Below are 19,460 nucleotides of genomic sequence, written 5' to 3' on the forward strand. Positions count from 1 at the left end.
ACAACAACTTTTGGATAGCAAACAGACAACTAACACAACAGCCGAAAACGTTTACGAAATGCAGCGTGCCGGGCCTCCGGACGTCGAAATCAATTTTGCGAAATTTGTTTATTTATAACATTAAGACGTAAACCTGACCAGCGACAACAAACAACAGCAACAACAACAGCCAAGTAAATTGACATAAATCATAGAAGACTAATGTAATACACTCACGAATAGAAAGCTACGTTTTAGATCTGGTTTCGTGTAAAAATTTTAAAGTTTTTTGATTGAATATACCAAGACTTTTGAGATTTATATACATATGTGATATATGTGTATATTTATATAAAAATTTGTGTAATAGTTAAGTAAGTAATATTTTATAGATTTAAAACTTCACTAAATAGCAAATAACTTCGTTATAGATATTTATTTAAAATATTTGTGTGGTCTAAGCTTGTTGTATGTTGCAGAAGAAATGGAAGTGTATGAATAATGAAATAAAAAAAAAAAAAACTAATACATATATGAATAAACAATAAATTTTTTAAGAAGAAAAAATTAATTTCTTCTAGTTTATAAAATTTAAGCTTCGCCAATGAAAATTCCATCAAGTTAAATGAACTGAGTCTTTATATACCCTATCTATAAGTACAAAATGTTGAAAATGTTATCAAAATAAAAAATGAATAAATGAATAAAAAAAAATGCTCTAACTCCGTGGAATTTCTACAAAGAGTGAATTTCGCTTAATATCATATCGAATGACGTCAGATGAGTAGGGCAGCTAAATCGTATCGATAACGTTTAATATTACTAAATATTATTGCTGAATATCTGAATACACTCTATAAAAATATGAGAACAAAAGATAGATATTAACAAGAGAAAGTCTTTTTTACAGTTACACAATGAACATGCTCTAAACTCATGCCCATCTCTCCACATAGACAAACACACTCAAACAACTATCATACCCATAAAGTAAGTGTATTGCAATTACTATTACAGCCAACAATTTAGATAAAACATGATATATTATTCTACATATATGGATACACAAAGCCACTCATATAAGTTTAACATCCACAATTTGTAGAGTATAATGGAAACGTAGGCCATTCACTTGCCCATCAGCACCTCTTTCCCATTGCGGCATTAAATTACAAGAGTCGTCCAGTCGATCGGACAGGTGAGCCGCTGAGCCACCTGCAATCCGCATTGGACGCGCTCATATATCAGCTGATAGATTTTTGGATTTGGACGACGACGCCGCTGCCGACGTCGACGTCGACGCCGGATGCTCAACATTATTTAGTTTTTATTTTCGCACATTCTGCATAAATTAAATACAAGTCGAGTGGCTCAATGGCTGCGATAGCCGTTGGCCAGTTTAGTTGGCGTCTTTCTGTGGAACGGTTCGGTTCGGCTTGGAGCTTGGGCCACTCGCATGGCGTCTCACTAAGCGAAGGCAAACAAAAGCAAAAGCAAATATTTATAACAAAGTGGATATCAAAGCTTATTTATAATGTGTGAAGACTTAGTTTGGCCACCGCTGCCGCTGCTGTTGCTGCTGCTGCTGCGGCTGTCGCCCGCCTCGACGGCGGCGCCGGGCAGAGAAAGCGTTAACCAGCAGCAGCATCTCCAATCTTATCCAGCTGGTGTGGATTTGTTTGAGCATGAGTTCACCAGCGTGTCGGCAGGTGCGTCTAGTGTAACAATTCCAGCTGTTCCTCATACTCAGCCTCTACCCCCCTCTCTCTCTCACCCTCTTCTTCAGATGATTTTGATCCATTCGGTCCGGATATTGGAAACGATGATCTGGGCATTGATGATCCGGAGACAATGCCGCGTTTGTTTCAAGGCGACATTGCCATAGATCCGTATACATACATCACGCTGCGTCTGGGCGTGAATCCCATGCGGCATCCCAAGCGCTTGTGGCCCAATGGCACGATACCCTTTGAGATAAGTCCGCGGTATGACAACAGAGAGCGTGATTTGATAGTGAGGGCTCTGAAGACATTTAATTCGCTCACCTGCATCCGGTTTACGCCATACGATGGCGAGGTGGAGGATTATCTGCTCATTGAGCCACCCGAGGATGGGCCGCAGGGCTGTTGGTCGTATGTCGGCAAGCGGGGCGGGGAGCAAGTGGTCGCCCTGCAGCAGCCCGATGAGACGAGCGCCCACTGCTTCAGCAGCGAGGGCCGTATTATGCACGAGCTCATGCACGCCATTGGCATCTATCATGAGCAGTCCCGTGCTGATCGGGACAACTTCGTCAAGATTCACTGGGACAACATTGTGCCGCGGTTCAAGAAGAATTTCAAACTTGTCTCGCGCAAGCGGGGCAAATATGCTTTCGACTACGACTACAACTCGGTGATGCACTACGGAGAGTACTATTTCAGCAAAAAGAAAGGAGAGAAGCCTACGATGACGCCGCTGCAGCCGGGCGTGAGAATCGGTCAGCGGAAGACGATAAGTAAAATTGACTGCTTGAAGATAAACGATTTGTACGGCTGTTTGAAGGGTCGACGTGCCAAAATGTATAAAAGCTTTTGTCATTTGCTAGGTTTGTAAGCGTTGAACTATTTATTGTTATTTGAATCACATTGATTTACTTATTTAATAAATTATATCACGATTTGGCGAGCACTCTTAACATTTAAAATAACTGTCTCTGAATGGCGCTGCATCACTGTTGTTTGAGTTTTACAAAGTCCAATAGATGGCGCTGTCAGTAAACAGCAAAAAGCTAATGCAATCATAAAATATATATTGGTACTATCACTAACGATCTATGGTTAGTGGTCTTATTGAAATAGTATGATTATTGAAAAAATGTTAAACCGATCCTTTAAAATTGGACAGTATGCATAAGGATTGTCAAATAGCATTCCATAAGTAGAGGCAGGCATCGTTTTACTCTAATTTGATCAATATTCAGTGGAAGCATAACCACTGGCATAACTGATCGAGTACTGTGTAATCAATCCACTCTAGAATGACAGCCAGAAAGTTATCCTGTAACAAATGTATATATATATGAGATTTTCTACCAAACAGATATTAATTTGGTACGTGTAACAAGGTAATTTGTATACATTTACATACATATATCGTAAGAATATGTATCTAGAAATTCGCTCGAATATCGTAGATCAGCTGGTGGCACGAACAGGTGTTTATGCGTATTTAAAGATCAATGACTTTTTAGGCTGTCATCAGCACTCAGTTGAAAGAATTTTAGTTTGTAGATCTTAGACTTTTTTGTTATTCGAATTACATTGATTTTAAAGTATAAATATACACAGAATGGCGCGCCTTTCACGCTTTTCAAGTCCATGACGTTGCCGTACTGTTAAATGGTATTTTATATTCCCTTACAGTTTTGCAAGACCCAATAGATGGCGCTCTATTTTAGTAGTCTCTGGTGCATGTATATACTGTTTATCTTATTGTATTAATAAATATAGTACACAAAATAAAAAAACAAAACACATTTAAATGTATGCTACTTGTCATTTATAGTTGCATAATGAATTTAATTGCAATGAAAAGAGTACATACAAATGTGTTTGGCGCGCACAATAGTCGACGAAAATATCGATAGCGCGATAGCAACCCTCGTTCGTGAGCCAGTTTGGTGGCTGCCGATAGTTTATTGCTGCAATATCGCAAGCAAGAAATCATCGTCTTTCATTTCCATTTTGGACGAGGTTAGGTAAGAACACGCGCGCATCTGCTTGCACGAGTTAGATGCATAATAAGTGAAAATTAATAGTATTAAATATACATATTTAGAAGCTTAGTAAAATATGTTAAAATTAGTGCAATACGTAACTCGTAAATCGTGCGAATCTGCAGTGTTTCCCGCCTGCAGTTGGCGCAATTTATTGATTTCACCACGGAACGTGGAAAAATGTATAACGCAAAGTCGCCATTTTCTTTTTTGTTCGACCAACAGAACAACCAGCAGCAGTCGTGCTTTGCTCTGCAGAGAACACCCACAGCAGTTCCAAGGGAGCCCGTCCAGCCAGGAGTCAACAGTACCCACATCCAGAGTATCATCTAGTTGCTCCCAGCAGGCACAGCGTGCGTTTCATATATCGTCAACTCGATACGAAACATCCAGATCAGTCGACGAAGCACTCCCAGCAGACAAGCCAACTACTGATTTGTCCAGACGTTCGAGGAAATCGCTTTTTATTGATCCAGACGAACAATCCGAGGAAATCAAAATTGAAGGAATAATGTAAGTAATACAATATATGTATATAAGTTAATGAAAAATGTGGGGGTCTTTAAATTGGTGTGTATGTATAATATGTGTATGATAGCATATGTTTGTGTGTGTTTGTTGGTTTTTTCCGTCGCCATTTTCTTGCCCACGCTTTGTGCTAACGTTCGTAAAAGTCTGTATACGTCGAAACTCAACGATGAGTAATTAATGGAGAGTTACAAATGACGAAGAGAAAGCAAACTGCAAGAGGCAGTCAGATATTTTTTTCTTAATATTACTATATTTTTTTTTACCCATAAGCAACAACTAATAAATAATGAGAGCAAACCACAAAAAAATAGAAGAGGGGGAAACGTCAGTGTACGTCATAAAAAGAATTGGCTTGATTTGTGAAACGTGTCTTTACTTCGTTTGCTTTTTTATAGCATTTTAATTTGTCTGTATGCCCTAAACACAAACACGAGCACGCAGACACAGCGTGGTTAAGTGTGTGTGTGTGTGTGTGATTGTGTTTGTGTAAGCATTGGCGGTATTATTCGCGTGTTTTGCTGGTGTATAACAGTCGTAGTACAGTTTGCGTGCTCATGAATTTTTTTTTTTTTCTCGTCGTCTGTCAAAACTGATACCACTGCCTAGGTATATCTGCCGTCTCTGTCTTCCCTTACCAGTTTGTTAGTTTAAAATGTCAAATGACGCCAATTGATTATGAGAGTCTGTTCTTCGGCTCGCCCACCCGCTCGACTGTCTGCGTGCACGATTTGGCTTTTTGCATGTCAAAGCGCGACAGGTAGAGCGCAAGACGATGTGAAAGAGCGAATGAGAGGAGGGGGCTAGGCAAGACATTTGCTGTCTAATAAACGTTCAGCGTTCTTTTCTGTCAGTTGGCCAAGTTAGCGTGCCTAGAAAAAGCAAAGGGCGGAGCGGCCCAAATTGACAGACATTTGGTTGTGTGCAAAAGGGAAGGGGGGCAAGATATTTTATGGGCTGCACATTACTAACGAATAAACCGATATGTTAAACATGTGTCTGTGTGTGTATAATTGATTAATGTCAGAACTGTAACATTTGTGTTTTGGCTGCCGCTGCCAGGTGCCGAGTAGTTTAGTTGAGCAATTGAAGGGCGATCGTTTGTAGTTATGCACACACATGTATGTGTGCTTGTATGTATGTATTATGTGTTTGTGTCTGTCTCTTAGATATGTTGGAATTGCATGTTGTCGTCAATCAATTTTGCCTTACTGTTTGCATTTTATACGAAATTTATTTAATTTCCTTAACACGCAATTAGTTTTATTTAAGTTTATTGCGGTTGTATTGCTGTCTCACTCGTGCGCTCTCACGTCAAATCTGTCAAATTGTTAGCGTTGCCAGCCAGTCACAAATCGGACAGCGAGCGAACAGCATGCGATCAAAGTGAGCCGCAATGACAATTCATCTTAAATGACACTTTACACTCGTTTAAAACAGAAAATACTGAATTTAAATTTTAAAGATAAATAAATATGAATACATTCGAACAAATTTCCAAAAATACAAAAATAGGTTACGAATTGCTCAAATTTTAAGTTGTCCAATTAAATTAATTGTGTGCTTAGCATTTTAAATTCAATAACTTTATACATTTTAACACAATGACTCTTTCGTTCAATAGGGCACCTCACGATCGCGATTTTGGATCCGGACCACGTGGTGGACGCGACCGCGATGAGGACCGACGTGGTGGCGGCGGTGGATCACGTTTTGGTGGTGGCGGTGGCGACTATCACGGCGTGCGCAATGGTCGCATTGAGAAGCGTCGTGATGATAGAGGCGGCGGATCGCGTTTTGGCGGCGGAGGTGGAGGCGGCGGCTTCGGCGGTGATCGTCGCGGTGGCGGCAGCCAAGACTTGCCCATGCGCCCAGTGGACTTCTCCAATTTGACACCGTTCAAGAAGAACTTCTACCAGGAGCATCCCACGGTGGCCAATCGGTCGCCCTATGAGGTGCAGCGATATCGCGACGAGCAAGAGATCACAGTGCGCGGTCAGGCAGCCAACCCCATACAGGACTTCTCGGAGGCCTATTTGCCCGACTATGTTTTGAAAGAGATTCGCCGCCAGGGCTACAAAGCGCCCACGCCAATTCAGGCCCAGGGCTGGCCGATTGCGATGAGCGGCGCCAACTTTGTCGGCATTGCCAAGACAGGCTCGGGCAAGACGCTCGGCTACATTCTACCAGCCATTGTACACATCAACAACCAGCAGCCACTGCAGCGCGGTGATGGTCCCATTGCCTTGGTGCTGGCGCCTACCCGTGAGCTGGCTCAACAGATTCAGCAGGTGGCCACCGAGTTCGGTTCGTCCTCCTACGTGCGCAACACATGCGTCTTTGGCGGCGCACCGAAGGGAGGGCAAATGCGTGATCTCCAGCGTGGTTGTGAGATCGTTATTGCTACGCCCGGCCGTCTCATTGATTTCCTCTCGGCGGGCGCTACCAATCTGAAGCGTTGCACCTACTTGGTGCTTGACGAAGCCGATCGCATGTTGGACATGGGCTTCGAGCCCCAGATTCGCAAAATTGTCTCACAGATTCGTCCCGACCGGCAAACGCTCATGTGGAGCGCCACCTGGCCCAAAGAGGTGAAACAGTTGGCAGAAGACTTCCTCGGCAACTACATACAAATCAATATTGGTTCCCTGGAGCTCTCGGCCAACCACAACATTCGCCAAGTGGTAGATGTATGCGACGAATTCAGCAAGGAAGACAAGTAAGCCAAACATTTCAACCTCAATCTTAGTCTTATACTCATTTCCTTTTATATTTTATAATAGACTCAAGAGCCTACTGTCCGACATATATGACACCAGCGAGAACCCCGGCAAGATAATTATCTTTGTGGAGACCAAGCGTCGTGTGGATAATCTGGTGCGTTTCATACGCAGCTTTGGAGTGCGCTGCGGCGCTATCCACGGCGACAAGTCGCAGTCGGAGCGTGACTTTGTTCTGCGCGAGTTCCGCTCGGGCAAGTCCAACATTCTGGTGGCCACTGATGTGGCGGCCCGTGGCTTGGGTAAGTCTTTAGCAAAGCATGATAGAATTACATAATTAGTAGAGTATCCGCCGGCTGCCAAAAGATACACATACTCACACACTCGAACACGATTACACAATTGCTTAACACGCACGTAAAACATTCGCACAGTGAAAGCTCGCTTTAACGGATTTAGCTTAGAATGTAATAAAGTTGTTTTTTCTTAAACGGGAAAAATAAAACGGATTCGTATTTAGCCTTTCGTCAATTGAGCTTTCACTGTAGCCTTCACTAGATATTGCCTATCCAAGCAACTTGAAAATACCTGCCCCCTCATCAACTGCATTTAGACTTGAAGACAAGAACAAATTAGCGTACGCGAAATCAGATTTTTTGTTTGTTTTTAAATATATTTATATAAATACCAACAGTTTTTAGTCGTAAGCCCCAAACAAAGCCAAAACTTTAATAATCAACATAAATTTTTATTCCTCACCCCCGCCACCATACCCGCCCCGACCCAACCCCTGCACCCGTCCCTCGGCTCTGTTTTGGTGCCAACCCTCGACTATGTGAATGGTTAATACGTGCCTTGTGCTATGCACACACAATGTCTGTGTGCATGTCTCTCTCTGCCTCTCTCTTTCTTTGTCTCTTTCTCTCTCTTCCTTCTTTCTCGTTTACAGAGGCCGTTTATTGTAGTATGATGGGGAGGATAAAGGACAAGCGGCAAGTCCCAAGACCAGTTCTCGTAACATGAGCGAGCGACTTTTTGTTCATCAAAAACTGAATTTGACAAGTTTTTTGGTTTAAACAATGAGCAAAAGGTGGTAACAGATAAAGTTCACCTGATCGAGTCGTGTTCGCTTGGCTGCTACACGGACGTGCGATCAACGTAAACGCATTCGCATACGAGACCGGCATTCATATATCCCCAACATCATGCATCATACGTGGCCTCTGCAGTCCTCTCCTCGAGAAAGAGCGTTGAGCCAACCTAACAACCAACCAACCAATCAATCAATCAAATCAAACCAAGAACGAACCAAATCAACAAGCAAACGGTCAAGGGGCACATCTTGTTGTCACCAAAAAAATACAAAAATGTAATAATTAAAGTATATGAGAAGGCGGCGCTACAAAGCAGGCAAAACATCTTGAGGGGCGCTGATGTCGTCGGCTGGCCGGTTGCTAAGCACACACCACAAACATCAGCCAGGCAGCGACAGCAACACAGAATGAATATACCATAGACTCAGCCCCGAAAAGAGGACGATGCACCATGCGCGGCGCACACATTTGCACAGACACACACGAACACACGAGACCCACACACATTGCCTCTCCACTCCACTCTACCAAACATCAGAGAGCACGCTGTGGATATGTATGGACGAAGAAGTGCGAGTCGCACTTCGAGATCAGCCGTTATGGAGAGCTGTGTGATCGTCGCTTGTTCGCCGTTTCGATCGTCGCTACTGCCGCTGCTGCTGCTGCTGCTGCTGAGTGCCTAGCTACCAAATGGGTCGCCACGCCCACTGCCAGCCTACCTGTCTGCCTGCGCCGCCATTGCCCGTCGTCTAGTGGGTGGCAACGGATCCTGGACACCGGCGCTTGTTAAAACGTTCTCCCTGGTCGACATAAAAACTGTATAACTGAATAGATATATATATATATACACAGACGCGCCTCTCTTCTATAAATATGGAGGAGAAGGATGCGGCTGCCGGTTGCCGGTTGGCCTGGCACACTCGCTCGCCAGCCCGACCCCCCAAGTCTAAGTCGTGTCGAGTCAGATGAGGTGCACGCGGCTCATTGCAACAAACTCTCGCCGCTCGCTTTGCCATGCGACCATTAATTTTTGTGTGCTTGGAGAGAGTTTGGACCACGAGCTGCGCAGCGCCACAGAACTTTGAGATTTTGATTGAGAGAAAATTGAATGAAACAATTTGTAGCACCAAGAAGGTAACGTACATTTTGAAACATTTTCTTTTTTCGTATACAAAAAATACCTAAAAAAAAAACAAAAAAAGAAAAATAAAAGTTAAACTCAAATGAAAACTTAAAACAAACAGAAAATATACCCAAAAAACATTTACTCGAAAAGCGAATTAAAAAAGACAAGTGTATTCAAAGTGTAAAACGTCTCGAAAAACGCTAAAAATTGTTGTTGCACAGAGCAAAGAGAAAAATCCATTTGGCAATTTGAAAAACTGTTTTTAAGATAAACCTTGAAGTTGACTACTCAATGTCCTATAAATACTAATCTCTATATATGCATTCATCTATTTCTCACATATAATATACGCAAATACAGACGTCGATGGCATCAAATATGTCATCAACTTTGACTATCCACAAAACAGTGAGGATTATATTCATCGTATTGGACGCACAGGACGCTCCAATACCAAGGGCACGTCCTTTGCCTTCTTTACGAAAAACAATGCCAAACAGGCCAAGGCGTTAGTCGATGTGCTGAGAGAAGCTAATCAAGTACGTATTTATATTGACATTTTAAGTATAGAAATATGTAAATTAATATTTGCGTTCGCTTGCAGGAAATAAATCCCGCTCTAGAGAACATGGCCCGCAACTCGCGTTACGACGGTGGCGGCGGACGCTCCCGTTATGGCGGCGGTGGCGGCGGCGGCCGATTTGGAGGTGGCGGATTCAAGAAGGGCAGCATTAGCAATGGTCGCGGCTTTGGCGGCGGTGGTGGCGGTGACGGAGGCTTTGGCAACAGGAACGGCGGCGACGGCGGAGGCCGACACACGCGCTTCGATTAAGCTAAATACAGCAACTAACTAATATTTAGCATCAGTTGATTTGAATAGCAAATGAGAAGCAGTAGCCCCTAGAACTTAAGTTTAATTTAAGTAATAGCTACAAATTAAGTTTTCGTACAACTCCCCCCTCAATTCTTATTAGATTTTGTGGAAAAACAGCGGATAACCCACGGCGTAGAGGGGTTAGATGTTTGTGTATTCATGTAACTCATAACCACAACAGCAAATCACAACATAGCATTTTATGTTAGCAACTTGTAAATTATTTGACGCTTCAGCCCCACACAAGAACACTATTTACGAAATTGCAAAACCATTTTTTAAAATATGTGATAAAAACTTTTAATTTAATTCAATATATCACTTATTAAACAAAACGAAAAACTAATACTAAAACGAAGCGCGTCGTGTGTAAGGCAAAGAACGAGAGCTAAGGATCATTCCCGTCGTTCCCCCCCTTTTGATGAATATGATGATGATGACACGGAGCAAGTGGCTCCTATTCTTAAACTTACTTTTGGATACCTTTTATGGCACAACCAACAACTAAAATGAATTACACATAATACAAATAAAAGAGATAAGGAAAGAATTACGCAGTGTATGTACAAGGAGAGTATTTCTCCCATTCAATTTAATGTTATTTTGGAAAATAAATATGTGTAAACCTACTTACGGCCGCAATTTTCAATTAACGTTTAAAGGAAAATTCCGCAACTTAAGGGAAAAGTCGGCATCATCATTAAGTGTAATAGCATTGAGAAACTGTCAGCCGAAGTGGTGGGGTCTGGGAAGGTCCATTGGCCAGATAAGGAACTTGTGCCGACTTGCGATGCTGGACAGCGACAGCCATGTCTGACACCACATTTAGACGCAATGAAGCCACTTGCGACAGGATGGAGTGGGAGTGGGTCGAAGATGGGGGGATATTTTGGAATTTATCGCCTGTCGCTCAAAATTCTTATGACAAGTTTCCTTTTCGGGCGTTGGCTGATAATGTGGGTGGGTGGATAGGCAACGGGCCTAAAGGTGGGTTGGGCCTTATTGAACAACAAATGGAATAAGTTTAAGTGAGCGAGGTGTGGCGAAAATGTTTCCGGGTCGAACATTGAAGACATTAGTTGGATATTTATGTATCTGTCCAAAACAGTTTGGAGTGATTTACAAGATGTATGTATGTGATGAGAGCTACTACAAAGAAGAAAGAAATATACGAATTCGTGGATTGCTTCGAGGATTGGAAGAAATCTGTGTTTATACACAGGGGGATTGCTTTGAAGAGAATATTTTTAATACGAACTTGTTTTTAAATCCTTCCAAACTCATATCACACGATCTGAAAACAATTTTGAATACATTTCTATAAATTGTCAAATTGATGAAGCAAGTGTAATAAACTTTTTGGGAAAATTCAGTCGTTCGATGGTCAAAAGTAAAATTTGTGATCATGTCGTACGCTCTGTACCAGGATCCAATGCAAAGCCAGCCGATGGTTATACCGGCAAATGGGATAGGAAATCGATTGACTCCCGAGTCCTGGAGCTTGAAGGATCCGGCCCTGCTGCGGCACGTCCTCGCAACGATGATCACTCTACGCAACCTATTCCACTTTTATCTGTGCTGGCGTCAAATACGCAAATGCACCATCCGTATTGAACCACCGCCAGAGCTGCAAGGGGTCATGTCAAAGGAGCAGTTCAAAACGGCCAAAAACGAGGAGATGCATGCTGTGGAGAACATGATGGTAGCATACATCTTCGATGCCATACTGAGTTGCATCGAACTGTACCTGTCCGTCTTTCCAATGCTTTGGCGCCTGGTCATGAAGATTTACAGCATTGTGGACGATCTGATATGGCAGAGCATAGCATTTGTCGCGTTGTTCAGCACCTATATGGTCATACGAACCTTGCCGCAAATCTTTTACAGCCGAATGTTCCTGACACCCTTCTACGATCCCCAACGGGAGAAGTCGCTGCCTCTGGTGGGCTTGCTGTGCTCATTCACATTGCTGGTCGTCCTGCTGCAGGTGGGTCTGGTTCCGCTGACAGCCATCTTCTTGGTAATTGAAACCACTAGTTCACGTTTCTTCCTGCTCTGGATATGGGGTGTTCTTATCCTTATATCGAGCATAGCAATACTTTCGTTCTGTTTGTTTGGCCTGCCATGCCTGGGCGCGAAGGTCAAGGCGCCCGTGGATGAAAATCTGAAAAATGTCTTGCAGGATATTTTACAGAAGTTTGGATTCAAGCCAGAACATATTTACATTTTAAGAACCTTTCAGAATATGTCTCCAACGGCCTATGCCTGGGGCTGCTACTGCTACAGGCGAGTGTTCATTATGGAGTCACTGTTATTGAACCATGGCAAGCCAGTGGCCCAACTGCAAGAGGAGGACGTCGGCAAGGGCTTGGAGGACAATCAGCTCGAGGCGTATATTGCCCACGAATTATTCCATTGGCGTAGCCAAGACGTTCTGAAAGCATTTGCCATCATCCATGTCACACTGCTGATATATTTTCTGTTATTCGGCACCGTCTACCGGCAGGATGTACTCTATGAGGCGGCAGGATTTCAGTCCAAGTTCTATCCACCTATCGTCGGCTATTGGCTGGTATACAAGTATGTGATGCCCCTGTATCTGACGATAACCAATTGGATAATATTCTACGTACTGCGCTACCTGGAGTACGAGGCCGATCTAAAGGTTTGGAAATTGGGTTACGGCGCACCGTATGTCGATGCTCTGGTCAAACTGTTTGGTGACAGTCCAACGTATCCCTATATGGACGATTGGTATCTCATGTGGTATCGCTATAGACCCACAACTCTGCTGCGCATCCGGAGACTCGATAAAATGGTGACTAGAATCAGCTTACGTCGCCAAACTCGAGGAACTGTTTAAATCGATGTGTTGTCTTTGGTTCCGCAGAATCTTCAGCAATAAAAAATTATGAATGTCTATTTAAAATTTCCTTTTGCTTATGTAGTATGTATTATATCGCATGATCAGTTATGGAAATTTTTTCTTGAAATCTTCCTTATATCTACTTCATTTCTAGGTTTAGGATAAACGTTTCCCTGCACATTTTAAAATATTTTCTTTATTCGAATTCGATTTACGAAATACTCATTTCATAAAAAGTTAAATGAGAATGGAGTAAGCCATAAATTAGAATTGTATGAAGCTGCTCGTACTTGTAGTCGTAAAATCATATATTGACATGCTTAAGGGCCGTATCCTTATGACCACAAATGTTATTCCAGTTAATACCTCCCCGAGCGGCATTAACCAGCCGCATTCACACACTTGGAGCACCCTAGCTCATTTATAGCCCAACGAATGTTAGCAAATTGCTGCTAGTCCACTAAACTCAGTGCACACACAAACAAAGCGAGAGGGAGGCAGATAGAGGAGGAGCGATAGAGAGCGAGAGCGTTCTCACATTCTATTTCCTGGTAACCGGCTCAGGCACAGAAGTGAAGCCACTTAAAAGACAAGGAAGCAGGTCACTTACTTTGCTGCGCGCGCACTCGGATTACAAAGGAGACGCCACCAGCATAAATTCATTAAATTTGCCTAATTTCGTTTTCACACACACACGCACACACAATGCTTAAGGTATGTGTGAGTGTGTGTGCTTGTGTGGAGACAAGGTTCGGGTTATGCAAAGCCAAGACAACCAGTTGAAATTCATTGATTGTATTTACAACACCCGCGACGGCACTGGGTGGCTAACCAAACCACGCCCGCTGCACACCACAAACCAGATATACACATGCATATGCTTTCACACACACACACGCACACACACGCACACTTGTGCGCCTTTGGTAATTTGACGCGTTATCACTTGTGTTGAGTTTGTTATCATTAAGCAGGCTGCGCTGGCTGCTCTGGCTGCTCTGGCTGCTCTTTAGGCAAATCAGAGCCCAGGCACATCGCGTCTTCAGCTCAAGTTAATAAAATCCACGCCTACAGACACACACGCACGCACACACACACATTAAACAGACTTTAACAGGCAGCGTTTAACTACTTTGGCTGCTTTCAGCTGGTTGGGGTGCTTGGGGTACTCTGCTTGTTTTTGACAACTTGGGTATAATAAGACATTAACTTCATGCACATCAAATACTTTATTTATGGGCGTCTGGAGTGTGTGTATGCTTAGGCGTGTGTCTCTGTCTCTGTCTCTGTGTGTGTGTGCGCCTACTTCAAAAGGCTGGCGCTGGCGGCCACGCCCAGCTACTGCGAGCATCTTAGATTTCTCCAGCGTGCTCATAATTTTTCTTCATTCGCTTTCGCCTTTCTCTTTGGCCATACATCCGCACCCGCACCCGCATCCCCCTCCCGTTCCTACGCTTGCTTGCTTTTTAATTTCACTTTTTTTTTCTCGCTCGCTCTCGACTGCGTAAATCTTTTCTTTTATATATGGCTGTATGTGTGTGTATTTTGGGCGCTCGTCCTGTTTATTTACCATCGCCCGCCGCCTGTTCGGGCTGTTTGGCAAATTAAGTGCAATTGCTTGAATTTAATTTCATGCAAATAAAAGTTTTGATTAGACGTCGAACCCAACGCACGCCGCCCAAACGGCTGCCCTGCTTGGCCTCCCACCCGCGTCCACACATCCAGCCACCCACACACTTGTACACGCACATGTGGCAGTCACGTGGCGCTTTGTTGTAATTAAGTCTTTGCCCATAAATGTGCTGCCGCTGATAGTCAGTCAGCCAGTTAGTCGTGCACTCAGTCAGTCATTCAATCATTTTAGTCAATCAGCTAGTTGCTGCTCGCTCTGTCACTTGCGCGCCTTTACGTGCCCAACCATGCGGCGTATACGTAATGCGGCGTATACGTAATATTGGCTCAGCCGCATGTCGTGCCGTGATTAGATTCGCCTTAATCCGCCATAAATCATTTTGTTTAGTTCAATTTGTGGCTCGGCTAATGCTCGGCTCAAATTTTAACTGCTTTTTGTGCCAATTTGATGGGGTTTCAGCTGCCAAAGGCGTTAATTGATTTGTGATTAACTTAGGGGGTGACAAAAATAATTAAATTAATTAAAGGTAATTTTCAAATGGAGTATGCTAAGAGCTTATGTGTCACTGAGTTGTGCACACGCCTTGAGCTATGCTTAAAAATAAGTTGGCTTATATGTCGAATAGGCTGGGTAGTTATAGAATTTATATATAGGCTGACCACATAAGAGCGATACGGAAAGAAACGTCAATATAATAAAGACAGACAAATTTTATTCCGATTCATTTTTGTTGATGATACTTTAATGTCATTGCCTGTGAAATCATGTTCTTTAATGTCAGAGAGTCAATTAAGATTCATAAGATGTTCTAAAAGCGAAACATCATCATGATTGATTCGTTGATATGATTATGAAATTCTATCATAGCAGCAGCATCTGTGCAATTTCTTTCATTCAAAAACTAAACATCAAACAGTTAGGCTTAAGTCTAAGTCCTAAACATATACATACTATAATATATAATTCTAAGCTTTGCTCTAACTCCTTGTAGTTGGCAAAAGCTTAACAGATTTTTACTTTCCTTAAGTAACTGCCGAAAGTTGAAGCTCACAATCTTCGCAGTGTTCACAATGATTAATTTGTGCTGTGGAACTCCGCTTAATTACATTTAGTATATAATTTAAAGACTGTAAAGAGTTAACACTGTAATGAATACCGACGCAGAGCCTTACTTCCCCTCCCTCTCTCTCGCACTCTCTCTCTCTCTCGTTCTTAGTCGCACCCTTTCTGCTCTGGGTACACTTTGCGTCATATTTTGGATGCCACTCAGCAGGAAACATAATTCAATCAAGCGTTCGCCTTGGCGTTGCCCTCCTTCTGCTTCTCAGTCGGCCAGGCGCCACGCCTCCTTTGCATAATGATGTCACAGCATATTACATATTATGTAAATATAAAATTCAATTGTTTAAGCATTTAGCAGGATGCATAATTTATTAAAATGGCACACCTGACGCATGCCAGCAGGCGGCTTGGCTAGAATATGCCAGGGATGGGCGCGAGGGGAAGGACAACGGCAACGGCAACGGCTGCAGGGTAAAGTGGACCAGGTACTAACGCTAGCTGGGGCGTGAAGCTGAGCGACCCGTAACGTCATGTTGACGGCTATTGGCTTTTGTTGTGTTGCTGCTGCTGCTCCGACTCCTGCTGCTGCTGATGTGGCTGCGATTTGAGGTAGGAGGCGTTGTTGCAGCCAGCAGTGACATGACAAGAATATAAACAGAAGATGACATCGCCGAGGGCGGCATGCGCCCAAAAAGGGGGCGTGCCTGCAACGCTGCAAGGGCTGCCAGCAGCAGCGAAATTGATTTTTAAACAGCAGCCAACGCTCTGAAACTCATGTCGTTAGCAAATCATAAAAGCGTGAAAGTCCTGCTGCTGCGGGCTTTTAATAGTATATATATATATATATATATATATATATATATATATGGTATATGTAGTAATAGTTGCTTTGTCGTCGCATAATGAGCCACTGGGCGCATTGGCTGCTGTATGGAGGGAGGGAAGGAAGGAAGTCGAAGCTGCAGTTGACATTAAGTAAGATGGATGGCGTTGGCGTTGCGTGCAACATTTAACGCTGATCCCTTTGAGTTCATATTGATGGCGCAGCGCCTTGAGGTCCTTGGCAAATTCAATTTGACATCCTGCGTCCTGGTCAAGTTAATTTTCTAGCAAGTTTTTAATGGCGCCTGATGGCCCGTTAGCTCGGTGGCCCGCTCGTCCGCTCGCCCGCCCGTTGGCCTTCTGACTTGTCAGCTCTCGCCTGGCCCTGATCCACGGCACAATCTGCAGACTTGCTGCTAAATTAGCGTTGCAAATATGGTGCCGGACGTTCGGGGCGTTGTCATCGTTAGTCCTGCCCAAACAGATTTTCATATTAAAGTTGCAGTCAAGTTTGCTGTCGCTCTCTGTCTCTCTCTCTCTCTCTCTCTCTGGGGGCGCGTTTTTATGCAAGATTTATGGCTATTTAAACGACGCATAATGTGTCCCGACTGCTGTTGTTGTTGCTGCTGCTCCTGCTGCTGCTGCTGCTGCTGCTGCTGTTGCTATTGCTGTCGGCAGACAGACAGACAGACAGCCAGCCAACACCCTGACACCCTTGACAACGTGCTCAAGTGGCTGCCAGCCACCCACAGTACCCATGCCCAGCCGCCCGCTCGGCCCTCCTCATACATTGTGCAATATTTTATTTACATTTTTCACTCGTCGTCTGCCTTGGCATATCCTGTTGTTGAATCCTTTTTACGCTCGCCTGCTGTTTGTTTTTACTGCTCCTGCTGCCATTTTCTGCTGCTGCCCTGCAGCAAGTTTGCTTCTTCTCTTTTGCCCTTTTTATTTACATTTTTGTTTCATTTTTCTAATGAGCTGTAATTTCTGTTTTATTTGCAGGCGTCATGCGTGCACAAACAACAACAAAATATTAAAGAAGAAGAAAAAAAAAAAAAAAAGAAAACAGAGTGTGTGTCTGCTTGTTATAGGTGTGAAAAGCACTTCTAATATTCATAAGGCTCCCCGCCACCTCGGCTCGCCGACTCCTGCTCTCGCACAGAACTTACCAAGGCCGTGTGTGTGTCGTGCTCTTTCACTTGATGCATGCCACCTCAATGACAGGCATTTTAATTGCATTCCAATCAGGCACACATATAAACACACACACACGCACACGCAAAACACATGCACTCAGATATGTCTATTGTCCTTTCCTATGCGTGCTTTAGTTTTTAATGAGAAACTTCCACAGCGAACACAAAAAAATAGTTCGATGAAAATAGTTCAACTCTTTCAGCAAATGTTTTGTACTAGCAAAATTTTATTATCAGCTAAGCTAGTTGTATAATGCAAAGTTCACTTTCTAATTACACGGTCTAAAAGGAAGGTATTGGTGGAAGTTTACCTTAGACTTTTGAAGTGTTGATATGCTGCAGCGAACTCTTCAATTTATTTTATAGCTGGAAAGCTATACTCTGTTTAGATCTTTCACAAACGCTTTTTGGAATAGTAAAATCGAATTAATATTATCATACATATACGTATATAAAATAAATTTTTAAGAGACTATATATAGTGGAGACTACTTTCAAGAACTATTAACTAGAACAGAAGCAGAAGGAAGCATGGCACATATTAATATAATATATCCTCGATCGGGATCTCAAGCTGAGTTGATCTAGCTGATATCATTACTCCCTCTATGTGACTCCCCGATCGATTAGTTATAAATAATAATATTTGTCAGTTAAATGTTTTATCGAACTTCAGTTATCACTAATGTCTCGTAGAATTCGGAGCTAGAATCCTTGGCTTTATATTCTTGGATATTTTTCATAATGTATGATTTTGTTGTATCGAAATTGTACGTTTTTTTTTTTTCCTTGGAGGAACTTCAGGAAATGTGTTGATTTTACTTTAATATAATTGTTCATTTAGTGCAAGGCCAAAGGCCAAATGAAAACAAAACTAAATTCTTCAGCTATTTAGAGTTCTGAATTCGGATAAATATTAAGTTGTAATTCGTTTGGCCGAAGTGAAAGCAAATGAATGCCAAAATCGTATGCATTCGATGCATTCTTGAAAATCTCTTTGCTTATATTTTTTGTATAGTTATTAATTAAGGAATGGCAGGCACTGCACAAAGCAGCCCGAGAGATGGCCCACAATGCGGTCAGCTTTTGGCCATTGCGTTCTAGTTGAGACTTGTTATCTAACTGAAATTATTTGTCAAGCATTTGTAATGCACAAAATTCAATTTGCCTAACATTTCATTGGCAACTGCTGGCGGCGCAGCCTTGGGCACTGTTTTGCTTTGTGAAACATCAGATGCGCCCCCCTTCCCCCCCACGATCTGCTGTTGGCACTTTTGTAGGCTAACCGAGACCACTGGCCGGGCCAGCTTGTTGCCTTGTTGCTGTGCTGCCTTGTTGGCTTGCGTTGGCCTCGCTTCACTACAGTTAGTCGGCCAGTGGACTCGGTCGACTACTCCATTAGCCTTTGGAGTGTAAAATTGCGCAAACAATTTCAATTATCCCCGAAGGCGCGTTGCAGGCGGCAAAGGCGCAGGCAAACGAGATGACAACGAGCACAAAAACAACACACAATATATATATATGAGAGCGGCGTTCATTGCGAATGCCAAAACAGTGAATACCCTGTAGATTCATATGGTTCCTAGCCAGATTTCTTCCCCTTTAACTGGGCTGAGGTTGAAGGGGAAGAATATAAAACTATTTATGTTCAAAGAGCTTTTTACATGCAGAATTGCAATTATCGGCATATCTAAAATGTTCCAACTATATCCGAGACAGAATCTCTGGAATCTTTGTTCTATTTATTTCTCTCTTTCACTTTCTATAGTAGAAACTTTCGAAGTTCTTTGTAGAACACTAAAT

At 42.9% G+C, this 19,460-nt stretch overlaps 3 protein-coding genes across 3 annotated transcripts in view; all 3 read left to right on the forward strand.

Annotated features, from left to right (window-relative positions):
- The first annotated feature begins 1,166 nt into the window (after positions 1-1,166).
- LOC108658686 (hatching enzyme 1.2) lies at positions 1,167-2,638 on the forward strand. The gene is made up of 2 exons (XM_018111338.3): positions 1,167-1,688; positions 1,766-2,638. The coding sequence occupies exons 1-2, from the start codon at positions 1,514-1,516 to the stop codon at positions 2,569-2,571; spliced, it is 981 nt and encodes a 326-aa protein (XP_017966827.2). The 5' UTR covers positions 1,167-1,513; the 3' UTR covers positions 2,572-2,638.
- A 925-nt stretch (positions 2,639-3,563) lies between these two features.
- Positions 3,564-10,704, forward strand: Rm62 (ATP-dependent RNA helicase Rm62). The gene is made up of 6 exons (XM_030383589.2): positions 3,564-3,715; positions 3,959-4,246; positions 5,886-6,980; positions 7,045-7,283; positions 9,562-9,740; positions 9,806-10,704. The coding sequence occupies exons 1-6, from the start codon at positions 3,564-3,566 to the stop codon at positions 10,031-10,033; spliced, it is 2,181 nt and encodes a 726-aa protein (XP_030239449.2). The 3' UTR covers positions 10,034-10,704.
- A 698-nt stretch (positions 10,705-11,402) lies between these two features.
- LOC115562313 (uncharacterized) overlaps positions 11,403-19,460 on the forward strand; it is a 56,010-nt gene continuing 47,952 nt past the window's right edge. The window contains exon 1 of the mRNA XM_030383592.2: positions 11,403-12,949. Coding sequence (XP_030239452.1) covers positions 11,481-12,938 — 1,458 coding nt within the window. The 5' untranslated portion in view covers positions 11,403-11,480 and the 3' untranslated portion in view covers positions 12,939-12,949. The remainder of the gene's footprint in view (positions 12,950-19,460) is intronic.

This window comes from Drosophila navojoa, chromosome 2 (genome assembly GCF_054131105.1).
Source record: "Drosophila navojoa isolate 15081-1374.11 chromosome 2, UAZ_NAV_1.0, whole genome shotgun sequence".
NCBI classification, from domain to species: Eukaryota; Metazoa; Arthropoda; class Insecta; order Diptera; family Drosophilidae; genus Drosophila; species Drosophila navojoa.